The sequence below is a fragment of the Nicotiana tabacum genome, chromosome 6 (genome assembly GCF_000715075.1).
Source record: "Nicotiana tabacum cultivar K326 chromosome 6, ASM71507v2, whole genome shotgun sequence".
NCBI lineage: Eukaryota > Viridiplantae > Streptophyta > Magnoliopsida > Solanales > Solanaceae > Nicotiana > Nicotiana tabacum.
The window spans coordinates 90,676,826-90,693,023 of NC_134085.1; the positions used below are offsets into that span (position 1 = coordinate 90,676,826).

The 16,198-nt window shown below is 35.1% G+C and overlaps 1 protein-coding gene across 1 annotated transcript; it reads left to right on the forward strand.

Moving 5' to 3' along the window:
- The first annotated feature begins 6,022 nt into the window (after positions 1–6,022).
- LOC107761682 (SKP1-like protein 1A) lies at positions 6,023–8,928 on the forward strand. Its single transcript, XM_016579929.2, has 2 exons — positions 6,023–6,414; positions 8,543–8,928. The coding sequence occupies exons 1-2, from the start codon at positions 6,121–6,123 to the stop codon at positions 8,714–8,716; spliced, it is 468 nt and encodes a 155-aa protein (XP_016435415.1). The 5' UTR covers positions 6,023–6,120; the 3' UTR covers positions 8,717–8,928.
- The last annotated feature ends 7,270 nt before the right edge of the window (positions 8,929–16,198 follow it).

Sequence of the window (16,198 nt, forward strand, 5' to 3'; positions counted from 1 at the left end):
TACTATGATTATTATTATTATGAGATATTAATGAGCCTGGGTGCTGAGAGTGAGTACTGAGTGATGAGAGCTGAGTCACGAGTGACTGAGAGGCTGCCCAAGAGGCCATATTTTGAGTGATACCTTGCCCGAGAGGTCTTGTCTCCTTGCGTTTGTGTTTCAAATAGTTTTTGAAGTCCTTCCACAAAGGAAACAACTTCTCAATCATCGCAACTACTTGGAATGCTTCATTGATGACAAGACCTTCAATGAAATTTCTGTAGTAAAAATACTAAGATTACTACTTTCAACATCAGTATTAATTTGATTTATACCTTCAACAAGGAGATCATGAATAATCACTTGCAATTCCTGGACTTTGGTAATAACAGACTTGCTATCTACCATTTTGTAGTCCAAAAACTTTGCAGCAATGAACTTCTTCAACCCGGCATCTTCGGTTTTGTATATCTTTTCAAGCGCAGTCCACAGTTCTTTTGACGTTTCCACTCCACTGTAGACGTTATACAAAGCATCCTCCAGCTAGCTTAGGATATAATTCTTGCACAAAAAATCTGAATGCTTCCACGCCTCAATCACGAGAAAGCGTTCAGTTTCTGGAGTTTCATCGGACAACATAGGAACATCTGAAGATTTAGAGTAGTCAAATAGAAGAACATCTTTTGCTGTCAGCGCTTGAAATCAATCCCGAAAAATTTTCCGGGTTTCACCGCTGGTGCCAATGCTGCCGGTGCTGTTCGGCTCGTTGAGGCATTGACAGTCACCATTGGAACAGCTTGGTTCACATTATCATTAGTCATTTCTGTAAAAGAATGACACAAACGTTTAAAATCACGTAGATTTTAATCTCCAATAGAGTACAAAACCACAAAGGTTTTACTCTCCAGAAACAATAAGTACAAATACAGAAAATATATTAAATTTCTTAAGCTTTTTACTAAACTGTATTTGTAAAATAATTCTGGAAAATATAAATGAACATTAACAGAAATGAAAAACAGAAACAGAATTTTAATTCGAGCCCACTGAATTCACAGTGTTTCCTTAAAGAATTTAATCTCCTCCTAGTACCCAAGGTTATGGATTATTTCCTCCCAGGATAGAACGAATTACACACTGGTGTTGTAGTACTTCAAACCCCAGTGTTTTAGCGAACACAAAGTTCGGTAGCAAATCACACTTACTGTTGATTTGTTTGATGTTAAAACTATGCAGAAGAAGTAGGAGAAACTCAGAAAATCGTATGAAAATTCTGAGCAGAATAGTCTTGTATTTATAGCCAAAGTTAGGCTGAAATCTGAAGAGGTGCAACTCTTCAGAATGGTTGTTTATGCAAAACGGCCACAACATAAATGTCATAACATAAATGGCTATTTACTCAACAATAAAGAGGGAAAATAAAGAGGAAAAACTGAAGAGGATAGTTTAATTTTCAGTTACATAACTGAAAAACGGATTGGATTTAATTTAATATTTGTTTTAATATTAATATTCTATTATTAAAACAAATATTTAATAACATTTTTGTTAATATTTAACAAATAATTTGGTCCAGAAAATTAATCAATCAATCATTTGACCAAATCCGAATCTGAATCTGAAGCCGAAGCCGAAGCCAAGCCGAGCGAGCAACGACGATGACGGCGCGAGGCTTGCCTTCTTCTCAACCCTTTAAGAGTTAGAAGAAGAGCAATATCTTATATACCCATAAATAGAGTTGTCAATATGGGCCAGCCCAGCCCACGTGGGCTTTAGCAATTGACGGGCTGGGCTGGGCTAGCCCACCATTTTGATGGGCCTTATAATGGTCAGCCCACCCCAGCCCTATGTGGGCTGCGGGCCCCCACGGGCCGGCCCATCATTTTTAAAAATATAATTTTATATTTTTTTCTTTAAGTTCTGACATAAAAAAAAGATAATTATTTAAACGTTAAAAAATATCTTATTGGAAAAAATTCGCAAAACTTAATAACTTTTTATATTGTTCCAATATATCACAATAAATACTAAAAAAGGTAAAAGACAAGACTATATTTCATTCACTAAAAGTCAAAACTTAAAACAAACTATTCAAGAGAACGTTCATGATGCTCATGAGATATCCAACACATCATCTTCATCAAACACATTTGAATCCGCTTGTGACAGGGTTGTCTTAACATCTTCACTTTCATCTACAATTCATATGCAATATTAATTAATTAAATATTAAAAATAATTAAATTTTAAAAATTAATAATATTTAAATTCATATAAAAAAATATTACCAGTTTGAGTTCGGGAAAATCAGTGCAACCAATTTCAAGTAGTAACAGGTGTTTGGAAATTTTCATAATAAATGCAACTTCTGTAATTTGTAAGAACACGCCACCAATGCTAAATGTTGATTCCGATGGTACAATGGCAATAACAATGCTAAGTACATCACGCACCATCATTGAAAGATCGGGATATTTTCTAGAATGGTCCTTCCAATACATGACAACATCATCTCTTAAAACTTCTCAAGATCAAGTTTTGGTTCCTCTTAGTAAAGATCCAATTTTGACTTTCCATCTCTAAAGACAGTATATTTTTTTATTTTTTATATATTTTAAATAAATATTTTATTAGGCCCACGGGCCGGCCCGGCCTCAGTCAAGCCTCACGGGCCACGGACTTATTCGGGTCGGGCTTAAAAGCCTCATTTTTTAAACGGACTCCAAAAATTCTAGCCAGCTCTGCTAAATCACGGGTTGGGCTGGGCTGGCGTATTGACGGCTCTACCAATAAAAAACCTCTTTCTCTTCCAATATGGGACAATGTACCTTTGCCAAGGGGGGAAACTTAAAATTTCACTCAAAAATTTCATTTTCCTCCATTTCCCATTCACCCTCTTTTAAGCCTCATTAATGCTTAAAAACTCCAACAATCTTTTATCACCTCTAGTCATAGTTTGCTTTAAATCGCCTATATCAGTGTGAATCAAGGATAACAATTCAGTTTCTCTATTTACAGAAAAACAAGTCTTTCTAGTACTTTTAGCTTAAGCACATATTTTACACTTGTTAATATTATTTGAGTCCAAACTAGATATTAATCCTAGCGACTGCATTTTCTTTATATACGCGACATTAACATGTCCTAGTCTAGCATGCCACAAAAAAATATACTCAACCATATAAGCAGAAGAAGATGCATTTTTATTGCTAGTATCAGAAATATTAAGCATAAATTATAAATATATCATAGTTACAATATCCATTGCCCACAAAAATATTATTTTTGGTCAATACAACCTCATCATTCTCGAAAGAAACCTTCACTCCAACTTTTCCTAATAATCCCACTGACATCAAATTGGTTTGGATATTAGGAACATGCAATACATCACTCAATGCTAGAGTTTTACCAGATGTAAGTTTGAGAAGAATTTTTCCTTTCCCAAGAACGCGAGCTGTTCTTGAGTCACCAAGATAAATAAATTCTTCTCCTTCCTCAATTTGGGTGTAAGACAAAAGTTTATTTTTGTCTACACAAGTGTGCCTAGTAGCATCAGAGTCTATCACCCAATTTCTCACATTGACCACATTATTTTATTTGGGAAATGACCGCAACAATTATATTATTCGCTTTAGTCAAATTTAATTTTGACTTAGCGAGATTGTCATTTATCCCAACTCTCCTCTTGCATTGAGGTGTATTTTCCTTGAAGGTTTTAGTTTTAGCATTGGATATGTAACCATGTCTATTTACATACCTTTATTTTGACATTAGTGTCTGCCAAAGTTGTGGATGCAATAACGTATTTGCAACATCATGTATATCTAGCAGGACAACTGGAACGGTAGTAGCAGGGACATCACCAAAATTGGTAGCACCATAAAAAATTTTCACAGTAGTATTACTTGCCATAGTTTCTTAGATTGTAGGGAAATGACACCGAAAAATAACAATAATAATACTGCAATAATATTATTTGTAAGCAGATACACGAATTGGCTTGAGTCGTGTTGGGTATTGTCCTAAGAAACTATTTCAGCAATGTAAAATATTTCCCTAGGATTAAACAAGCCCATCTCCATTTGAGAGGATACAGGAATCAGCAAAATATTAAATTACAAACTCAGCTATTTAAAGGAGGGGAACAAAAGAAATTAAACTACCAAAAAGAAATACAACAAAGGAAAGTTGGTGAATAATGAAATTAGAACGAAAGAGAAGAGGATTTCTTTTTGTGTTGCTGATGATTATTGATGAAAAAGGAGTGATTGGTAATGACTATTGATAGCCTCATTTGCATGAAGACTTGTTGTGCATGGCAAGAAAGTGGCTATGGAATTTACAAATTTGCCAAGGCGTTTTGTCACCTTTCTAGTATCTTCTAGAAGGGATGCCACTTGACTTTGATTATGATAATTGTCAATAAAGTCTTTAAAATATTGCCACACTTATAAACTGTTTACTATAAAATTTCAATCCATTTATCAACCGATAATCTGATGCTAATAAGCTAATTGATAATCTGATGCTAATAAGCTAATTTTGCGATTGAGTTATTAAGCATGAATCGATTTTGAACAACCTTAGTCAGTCCTTTCCTTAGGCTCCCGAATAGCAAGAGCTTTTGTACCCCAGTTCTTTTTTTTTTTTTCCTTTCTATTTTGTGTTATAAACCAAATGTTGTATTAATTATCTATTATAGGGAATTTTATGAAGAGATAATTTTTTCTTATAGCCAATGAATTAATAAGTTATATACTCCTTATATTTTATTTTATGTGGCATCATTTTCTTTTTAGTATATTTTAGAAAGAATGACCTTTATATAGTTGGAAATAGTTTAATTTAAATTTTTTATTTTACCCTTAATGACATAATTTTATATTTAAAAATATGTTATTGGATTGTTAAGATCACAAGCTCCAAAATTTTTATGGTAAAAAAATATCATGACATATTGAAGATCGCAAGTACCAAAAGTCTTTCTTTGTTTTGAATCCATGGTCAGTCGAACATATTCAAATAAAATGAATAGAGTACTAATGAATAAAAGATAATACCATGCGATTTTGGCTATGACAAAAAATCTTTTCTCCATATTAATTTGTCTCACTCATTCCTATTTTCTTTTTTAAATTTTGTTTCCTCTTTTTAATCAATCAAATGGTTCTTATTTCCATATATCTTATTTGATCAGAACATACAAATATCTATCAATCATCCTCCTTATTAGTCTTCTTTAGTAGTATGTTGGATGGGTTTGACCAAAAAAAAAATGTTGGATGGGCCGTCGAATCATCATTTTCGGGTTTTGTATTCTAGCTCATAAGTAAAAAGAAGCAAAATGGCAAATGAACCCACCATTACTGTTCTTAGAGAAATTACAAAACCTTTTACAGAAAAAATCTCTAGCTCTAGCAATATCCTTTGGCATTATTATCTTCATATTTAAGTTACGGCTTTGACTCTTCTGCAATAATTTTCATTAGAATCTTTAATGGTTTAACTTGCGCAACTATATTTACGTATCAGATAAAAATCACTCTTTGATTAATCGACTTTACTTTAACTATGAATATGGATAAAGAAGCCCGAATGCAGTTTGATATTTCTCATCTCATTTTATCTAATGCTATCACCATTTAAAGTATCAAAAAGACTTGCTAGTACGATATGTCGGCCATCTTTTTTTAACAATAAAAAAATGTAATTCATATGATTTTTATATTGTTCTTAATAATACCTACTGTAGGAATAAATAAATTCACACGATTTGTGCAACTTGATCAGTTCTAATTAGCGAATAGATCTACGAATTAATACGGAAAATAGATATATTGAGTCACTATTTCAAATTTTGTTTTCCTTTTGGAACGAAATAATAGTTTCTTTAGAGAAAAGTAAGGAAATCTTTTTTTGGGTGGCGTTGGGTGGGGTGGGCTGTAAATGACTCGGTGAAGCGGTGAAGGTAAATATGAGTAACCTCGCGGTAAATCGAATATTACCAAGATCCCGAACCTTCTATAAAGTCCTCCCCACACACCTCGTCTCATTATTTTAGCATCCATTAACTCTCTCTCTCTCTCTCTCTCTCTATCTATCTCAAAAAATCTCAATTCTAGGGTTAGGGTTACTACGATGTCCTCCTCAAAGATGATCGTATTGAAGAGCTCGGACGGCGAGACTTTCGAGGTGGAGGAAGCGGTGGCTTTGGAATCTCAGACGATAAAGCATATGATTGAAGATGATTGCGCCGACACCAGCATCCCCCTTCCTAATGTGACCAGCAAAATCTTGGCTAAGGTTATCGAGTACTGCAAGCGCCATGTTGATGCTACCAAAACTGAGGATAAGGCTTCTGAGGATGAGCTTAAGGGCTTTGATTCTGATTTCGTTAAAGTTGACCAGGCCACCCTATTCGATCTCATCTTGGTTTGAATCTCCTTTCCCTTTTTTCTTATCTGTATCTATTATATGTTTAGTTTTATTGGAATCGTCTTTATGTTTGCCGTTGATTCGTGTTCTTGTTTGTACCTTCATACTGTTTGATTGAATGATACTATTTGCTATATTGATCTTGGGATAGATAATATGTTGTCTCTCTGTTGGAGCTCCTTCGGCCACAGACCTAACTGGTAAAGTCTGATGAAGGATCTTTGGTTTGTCCCATGGGGCTTTGGTGTAGTGGTAAGAGCCTAGCAGATGATGTCTGGATTAGGAGCTAGTCAGTGGTTCGAACCCAGTATGTCAGTGAGAAAGGTTACGGGGGGCTGAGCCGTTATCCCGAGTATAAAAAAAAATAAAGGAGCTTAGGTTCTTCACAATATTGCCTAGCTTGGTATTCACCTTGTCCAGCTTGCTGCTGTGCCTCTAGAAATCCCACCAAAATCCAACCAATATTAAGTGTGAGGTCCTCTCTGTTTCCTCATTTAATTCAGAGCAATAGGCCATTGTCTTAGTATGTATAAGCCCTCCAATTCACTTTAGCCTTGTTAGGTTAAAAGGGTAGGCGGGTCTTGCAATAGTTAGTTTGAGAATCCCTAATATATGGGACCGATGTGTTATTGTCTCTTTAGTTGATCACCTTTATCATGGGCCCTATGTTAGGAATTGGCACATCTTATGCAATAAAATAGTGGATTACCTACCTTAGGAGTCATGTGTGAGGAGGACATGGGTATCTTCTGCTATTTGAAGTGTTGCAAAGAAGAATTTGATGCTGGTGATTTCGGGAAATGATTGGATTGAATCTTTAGAAACATTTTGTTTTGGAGCTAGATAGGCAACTACTAATGCAGAAGCTTTTGAGTCTCAAGAAACTGGGAGTAGGACTCTTTGAATTCTTAAATATATTTGTACTCCCTGCTAAACTGGCAGAAGCTATCCTAACCAATAGGATCCCCGTAGAAAGTTGTTGGTAGTTCCTTCTCTTTTCTTTATCAAAGCTAAATTAGGTTTCCTTCACTAATGGATACCATTATGGAGGAGGGTGAAGTGTATTCGTCTTACTTGAATTTGGATAGAATGGTGAAAGAAACTAGAATTGGCTGTGTTGATGGAGAAAATCCTTGCTTCCTGAGTCCCCTATAGTCACTTTTCTGTAATTTGGCCCCAGGATATTTGGTGAAGAATGGAAGAAGGGGTGCCTTTCCTTACAAAAAGGAGGTTTTTTATTGATCTTCTAAAGCTACTTGTGCCTTGAAACGAAATCTATCCTTTGAGTTTATGGCTTTTCATCCTCACCTTTGATTACCTATAGGGCCTTGGGCAAAGGTTTTACCTTTAGTCTAAGCTGAAGATTCATTTTGTTTAACGTGGGAGTACGAATTTAGTGCTTATCAGGCTGTTCCTATTTTATTGTTTGTACCCTCTTTACAAATCATTACCACATGGAACTGTTTTAAACTTGTTCCTTGTGCCTTGAAACGAAATCTATCCTTTGAGTTTATGGCTTTTCATCCTCACCTTTGATTACCTATAGGGCCTTGGGCAAAGGTTTTACCTTTAGTCTAAGCTGAATATTCATTTTGTTTAACGTGGGAGTACGAATTTAGTGCTTATCAGGCTGTTCCTATTTTATTGTTTGTACCCTCTTTACAAATCATTACCACATGGAACTGTTTTAAACTTGTTCCATATACGTGTTTGCTAAGGCTTTTTATTTTTCTCTGAGACCTTTAGACTTTCTCACATGTAGGCATATAGGCAGTTTGCCCAAGCACCAATTTGGTGAAAATGATTACAGTGCCCTTATGTACCCTAGTTTTAGCCATGCTTCTTGTATTCCCTTTTAGTAGCTGTCAGTTGTTGCTATTGAATTATTTTCCGTAAATTTACTGATTTATGCTGTTATTAGTTGATTCTTTGGTCCTTTTTGTTTCCTTCTGTCAGCATCTTGTCTCGGTATTGTCTATACTACAGGGACACAGTCATTAATATCTGTCTCTTGTTCCTCTCTAATTCTGGTGATGATAAACTTTGGCGTTCCCTCTTTTTGAGTAGAGCTTTTGGATGTTGAAATTTTACTTGCTGTGAACTGGTTCATTTTGTTATTTCCCAGGCTGCCAACTACTTGAACATCAAGAGCCTGCTTGATCTCACATGTCAAACTGTGGCTGACATGATTAAAGGGAAGACACCAGAGGAGATCCGGAAGACCTTTAACATCAAGAATGACTTCACTCCAGAGGAAGAAGAGGAGGTTAGGAGGGAGAATGCTTGGGCATTTGAGTGAACTTTAAATCTCATAATCTGGGGATAAATTTGGAATATATAATCGTATGAACAATCTTTTGTGTTAGTAAATATGTGAGTACGGTATTTGCTTTTGGACCCCTGACTTTGTTATTCGATGAAGTGGCTTGAGCCTCCTTTTGCTGTTATGAAGTCTTGGTTTAATGTGAAGCTCACGTAAATTGATGCAAAAATGTTTGAAGTCTTTTTGAAGCACTTGTCTTTTCTTTTCTTTTATTTATTTATCTATTGTTGGAGATCTTAATATTTTTTATCCTTTCTAGGTTTTATTACTTGTGATGGTGATCTGACCAGTTTGATATTGTTAGTTTGAAGCTGCTGAGTAGATGTCCTGTAAATATAGGGAGGGTATTGCATTTTTGACTTGAGCAATTACTAGGTGCCATTTTCTTTTTCTAGGAGTACTGCTCTGATTAGCTTTCTGGGATTCCTTTTTTTATTTTAACACTGCCAAATGTGCAGGGACAGGATAGTTTAGATTTTGACGATTGAAGTAGGAAGCTGCTAATAAGATCCTATTGAGCTCTACTTAAAGATCAGTTTTGACATTAATGTAGAGTAATCCCGATTTCCTCATGTTTGCCCTATCATTGATAGAAGAGTTTATTATATTCACTGAAAGTGCTAATTTGTGTTTCCTTTCTTTTGAGGTATGTATTAGATATCATTATTTACAGTATTTTTTGTGTTTTACTTTGAATCACATTCTGTTCACTGTATGTATCAGTGACAAATGAGCGTCTTGGACTCTTGTTTTAAATATAAGCTTCTCTTGCACCGATAGTTCTTTGTTCTCGTGAGCAAACCCCACAACTCTTCCTCAAAGGAAAAACTTTTTTGCATAGGCGTACAGTTTTTGACTCGATGAAAATAGATGTTTTTGGTTGAGTTGTGAAAATGCTTGTTTCTTTCATATTGTGGATCCTTTGCTTCATGGTAAATTTGTTACTTTTGAAACAAGGAAGAATTGACATCTTAGATTGATTCAACTAAGGAAGGTGGTGGGGAAGTGGGCCTTTGGTGTCCTGGGATGAACTGATTTTTCAGAAGGTTGAAGGCTTGCAGCATAATAAATTGCCAAAATGAAGCTTAGAGCCCGTTTGGACATATATTTTTTTTTGCTTTTTTTTTTTTTCAATTTTGTTTTTTGAAAACAATGTTTAGACATACAATTCTTATCATTTTTTCCTTTTTCACTTGAAAATCTATTTTCAAATTTGAAAAAGTGGTTCTCATCACTTTTCAATTGAAAATGGGAATTTTCAAGTTTTTAGATTTATAAGTTTATCCCATATTTTTAAACAATAGCATTTTGATTGTTTATGATATATCTTTTATTGATTTTTTGGGTTGCTACTTCTTTTTCTTTGTAACATCTGCATTTTTTGATGCCTTTGGCTAATGATATTCACTTCATCACAAAAAAAAAAATATTTACTTTTTTTGATTGTTTATTTCAAGTAGGATAATTAAATTGGGGTGGTTTTGATATTTTTTACAAGTTGTGGGGTATTAATCATGTTTTGTGGTTTAAAAAAAAAAGACATCTAAATATGTTGCAAAAATTATAACCAAACACACACAAATTTCATCTTCAATTCAAATTTCAGTAAAATTTCAAATTTGATTTTTTTTTTGGAATCATGTCCAAACGCCTACTTAATCTTCTAAAATTACGAACCTGAAAAGAATCTTCACAGCTTCCATATAATTGCAAATTTGCAATTACAACGTCTACTTTCTAATAGTTTCGACTTCTAATTTTGTGTGCACAATGATTATTGTGATTAGAGTTTATCAGTTCCTTAATTCGAGCATTGCTGTATTGGAGGCAACGAATGGGTGGCGGTAAGGGTAAGGAAAGATACTTTCCCTAGAAACGTCTTGCATACTCTTGAAAGTTCATTTTTTGTTTGTCCTTTCTACCATCTAGTTTAGGAGGGACACTCTACTAGTATAAGACCCTTTAGGGATGGGATGAAAATACATGGATTAGTAGTATAAGGATTAGTTATACAGAAATTATAAGATGCGTGAACTATTTTTAGTTGAATGTATAGTTTGATACATTATATATTAGTACATGTATAACCTAAAATATTTGTTTTACTTTTTAAATAAAATAAAAAAATTCTTATGATTATGGTGGTTAGTTTTGTCATTTTAACAATTGTTATCCATGATTACTAATACCTGCAACTTCATTTCACATTGTATTTCGCATACAACAACAATGACGACCCAGTGAAATTCCACTAGTAGGGTCTGGGGAAGGTAGCGTGTACACAGACCTTACCCCTACCCCAAAGGAGTAAGGCTGTTTCCGAAAGACCCTCGGCTCAAAAAGACAAAAAGATAAAAGGAGATAATATCAGTAACACCACAGAAATAATATGAAAAACAGGAACAACATGAAATCAAGAAGAAAAATACAAAGCAAAAGTAAAATAGTATCCCTACCACACTAGTCTCATAAAGTTATGACATAAGGCAAGACTCAACTACCTCCTAACCTACAATCCTAATACTCGACCTCCACATGTCCCTATCAAGTGCCATGCCCTCGGAAATCTGAAGTCTCGTCATATCCTGCTTAATCACCTCCCCCCAATACTTCTTAGGCTGCCCTCTACCTCTTCTCGTGCCCTCCACAACTAGCCGTTCACACCTTCTTACCGGAGCATCTGGGCTTCTCCTCTGAACATGCCCGAACTATCTGAGCATCGCTTCCCGCATCTTGTCATCAATGGGAGCCACGCACACCTCCTCCCGAATATCATCATTCCTAATCTTATCCATCCTAGTATGTCCGCACATCCACCTCAATATCCTCATTTCTGCTACCTTCATCTTCTGAGTATGTGAGTTCTTAACCGGCCAACACTCAACCCCATACATCATGGCCGATCTAACCACTGTTTTATAGAACTTACCTTTGAATATCAATGACACTCTCTTATCACAGAATACTCCAGATGCTAACCTCCACTTATATATTATTTCACATAAAATAATATATAAATTCCCGCATAAATTATACATGAATTAGTTACAAAGAAAATCAATGGGGACAATCAAATATTGTGATATTAGTTAATGCCAATTTCTATATGGATATTAGATCTCCTCAAATTCCAACCAAACGTTGTATGAGCTTATGCTGATTTTTATGTGGAGATTTTATCTCCTAAAACTTGAATCAAACAACCCCTCAGATGCAGAGGCAGAGTCACAATATGAAGTTTAATTTAATTCTTCGGAATTCTAGGTTTTTTAATTATCAAGTTTTAAATTAATAATTACTAATATCAAATCAATTTTTTAATACACATATAAAATTCGGGCAAAAATTATTGAATCCTACCAAACTCGTAACCAACATACTAGCTTTCTCCCTACATAGATAATACATTATGTACCGTAGGGCTGAATTTGTCAACGCCTGAATCTTTAGAACAAGAATACACTAATAGTGACAGGAGACTTTAGATGTCTTCGAACACGCAAAAGAGAGTAAAATGTTATAATTTTTCAGGATCATAAAAAAAATTGAAGAACGAGGGTAGAGGGGAGCGGATTTGCACCAGTGTCAATAGCTCGGGTAATGTTCAATAGTGGGCTTGATGTTTGCCGTGTGTCCAGAAAATATTTAAAGGACTAGATCGACTCTTTAGTCATAATTTTACTTCTATTTAAAAAGACAAAATAGATAAAATAAAACAAACAAACGAGAAAATATTTTGCAAGGTCCTATAAAACACAAAAACAAGCGAACGGAAAGGCTTTTGTATTAAAAGATGATTAAAAAACAAATTGAGAAAAACCAACAGAAACGATTTAACAAATTTTTTATTCCTTAAGTGTTTTCATTTACATATAAAGGTAAATAAAAATAAACTAGGGAATATTTTTGAAAGAATTGATCTTTGTTTGATCATGTTGAAGTATTGAATCGTATTTAAGAAGTAAAGGTTAGATAGAATGCAATTAGTCGGTTAGTAAGTTGTTAGTGGGTTGTTAATTTGTAATAGATAGGCAGTTAGGAAAGTAGTTAGCTTACTAATCATTTTGTATAAATAGGGGATTGTATAGGATTTCTCAGTCAGACAATAGATAAATCCAAAATTGTTTCTCTCTCTCTCTCTCACACACACAGACTCTCTTCATCCTCGAGCTTACTCCTTCATCAATGGCAGACCTAAGCTCCATTTTAACATGGTATCAGAACGGGTTTACTGCAATCTTAATAGAGAAGTCACTGAGGATTATCAATTTCTTCCCTGAATTTTCACGTTTGTCTTTCCTAGGTCAAAATATGTCCCCTTTCCAAATTTTTTCCCAATTTCTAAGAAATTTGCTGTAATAGCGAGCGATTCTCCTCAAATTGTGACAGGAACTTCGACTGGAACACCACATGCAATCAATCCGCAGCTGGATTGTAGCGATCCATTGTATGTGCATCCTTTAGATATATTAGGGGTGGCACTTGTTTCACAATTGTTAATCAGAACTTAAAGCTACTGGGAATGGAGTTGATCAATAAAAATGTCACTATTAATGAATAATAAGATAGGATTCATCGATAGAACATGTACAAGGGAGAAATATGAAGGCGATGCATTTCGAACATACCATTGGGAGCGGTGCAACGCGATTGGTCAGTCATGCATCATGAGCTCGGTTGGACAAGAGCTCAAAAAAGGAATTGTTTACTCGTTGACTGTACAAAAGGTATGAGCATCTTTCAAAGACGAGTGTGATAAGGTAAATGCAACTAAAGTGTATCACATGAATAGGGAAATAAGTCTATTAATAAAGGAATTCCTAGTGTTTCAATATACTACTCGAAATTAATTCATCTCTGGTGTGAGTTTGAGTCAGTAATTCATTTCCCTGGGTGTGATTGTGTGAAGTCCGGACTTCTTGTTGAATTTCTACATCAATAAAAATTAATGAAGTTCTCAATATGACTCAATGAAACATATACCCCCTAGAGAAGCCAAATTTTGACGATGAACCCTACACCTACTTTAGATCAGGCATATGTAATGATCATACAGGAAGAGAGTTAGAGAATGAATGGTGGAATTCTGGAAAATGCACCTATGGAAGGTGTCACTAGTGGCCTGATTTCAGCCAATGCTTCGAATATGAGACCTAGGAAGAATATACAATGTGATTACTGTCATTTAAAGGGTTACACGAGGAAAACTTGTTACAAATTGGTAGGTTATCCACCAGGATTCGAGTTCACTAATAAGAAAAAGGAAGCATATGATGGTCCTGCAACTGTGGCACACAATGTATATGTCAAAGAGGATTTGTAAAAAATTGGAGCTATGAATTTGTAGAACATTCATACTGGGAATGATGGACCTCTTAATGCAGTACGTGCTGCGCATGTCTTTACTCCTGAACAATACCAACAGATTCTCATTATGCTTAATAAAGAAAAGGACCGGAGGCAATTGAGATGGCCAATATGGCAGGTAAATCTATTAGTAAATGTGATTATTGGATTATTGATTCAGGTGCCTCAAATCATATGGCTTCATCTTTACAATTGTTATCCAATCATTTACCTGTACCTTCCTGTAGTTCTACCTCTGTTCATTTTCCAAATGGAGATAGTGCAAGTATCACATACATGATTTTTTCCTATATCCAATTTCCAAAATCTGCACAATGCACTTTATATCCCTCAATACAAGTATAATCTTATATCTATATCTAGATACACTAGGGAACTACAATGTTTAGTCACTTTTATCCTCAATGCTTCCACACCTGTTGTTATATCTGCCTCAACATGTTTGTCTTCTTCATTCAACATTCATTCTATTACTTTGTGGCATCAGAGACTAGGTCATGCACTATCTATAGTTTTACAAAGAATTCCCACAATAAAAGGTCATTTGTCAGCATCCAATAAGTGTGATTGTCATATATGTCCACTAGTTAAATAAACTAGGTTACTATTCCCTGTAAGCACAAACAAATCTGCTTCTGTTTTGAACTTGTACATATGGATGTATGTACATGAGGTCCTTATAGAGTTTGTAACTACAATGGTTTCAGATATTTTCTTACCATTGTTGATCATTACTTAATAATGACAGGGACTTTTCTATTGAGATTGAAGAGTGATGCGTATGTTGTCTTGAATGATTTTCTTCAACTTGTACAAAATCAATTTCTACCACTGTTAAGACATTTAGATCTGACAATGGTTATGAATTCTTCAATAATTTTTGCTCCACTCTCTTTAAATCCAAATGTATTATCCACTACAGTAGTTGTGTCTACACTCGACAACAAAATAGAGTGGTGAAAAGAAAGCATAGGCATCTTTTTGAGGTTGAGATAGCCTAAAGATTTCATGCTCACATACCCTTGAAATACTGGGGAGAATGCATTTTGGCAACTACATATATAATAATAGGTTGCCTTGCATGTCTTGAAAGGAAAGTCTCCTTATGAGCTATTTTATGGTTAAGAACCTAGTCTTAGCCATATGAGAACTGTGGGATGTCCTTTCTATGCCACAAAACCAACTTCAGTGATTTTTCCTACCAAATATTCTCCTGCTATCTTTATGAGATATTCCTCTACTCAGAAAGGCTACAGGTTGCTTGATATTGAATCTGGAAAGTTCTTTGTTAATAGAGATGTTATCTTTAAGAAAACAATATTCCCTTTTAAATATCCAAACTCTCAATTCTTATCTTCCTCAAACACAACATTAGTTCTCTCTTCCTACCTTTCCCTAATTTCTCTACAACTAAGACTCACTATGAACCTTCTACTGACCTTCCATCAGCACCTGAACCTAACCTTAATCCTGAACTTCATTTTATGCTGGATTCTGTAACAACCTCTTCTCTTTTTCCTATTCCTCATTCTTTGCCTTTGCCTCTGCCTCCTGATTCTACCACTTCCACTCTTTCCACGCCTTCTCCTGCCTCTGTACCTGATCTACCTAGAAGATCATGGAGATTTCTTAAACCTTTCATTTGGTTAACATACTATATACATCCTCCTTTCCTTCTACGTCATCTGTTTATCCTATACAAATATACATCCTCCTTTGCCTTCTACATTTGTTTATCATATACAATAGTTTGTTTCCTACTCATACCTACCTGCTCATTTTCATTCCTTTTTAGCCTCTTTCTCTTCAAATACTAAACCATCTACCTTCTCTCAAGATGTTAAGGATGAGAGACGGGTTGAGGCAATGAAGCTTGAGATTGAGGCTCTGGAACAAAATCACACTTGGGAAGTAGTTGATTTACCTGCAGACAAGGTCCCTATAGGGTGTAAGTGGGTATATAAAATGAAGTACCATGCAGATGGTGCGATAAAAAGATTAAAGCTAAGTTGGTTGCCAATGGATATACACAACCAGAGGGTCTACATTTTCATGTCACTTTCTCTCTTATTGCTAAACTCGCCACTGTAA

Bases quoted from the DNA above. Each gene is read 5' to 3' on its own strand.
- LOC107761682 (XM_016579929.2), top strand. From the start codon at position 6,121: ATGTCCTCCTCAAAGATGATCGTATTGAAGAGCTCGGACGGCGAGACT. The intron at 6,415-8,542 runs GTTTGAATCTCC...GTTATTTCCCAG, and splicing joins CCCTATTCGATCTCATCTTG to GCTGCCAACTACTTGAACAT.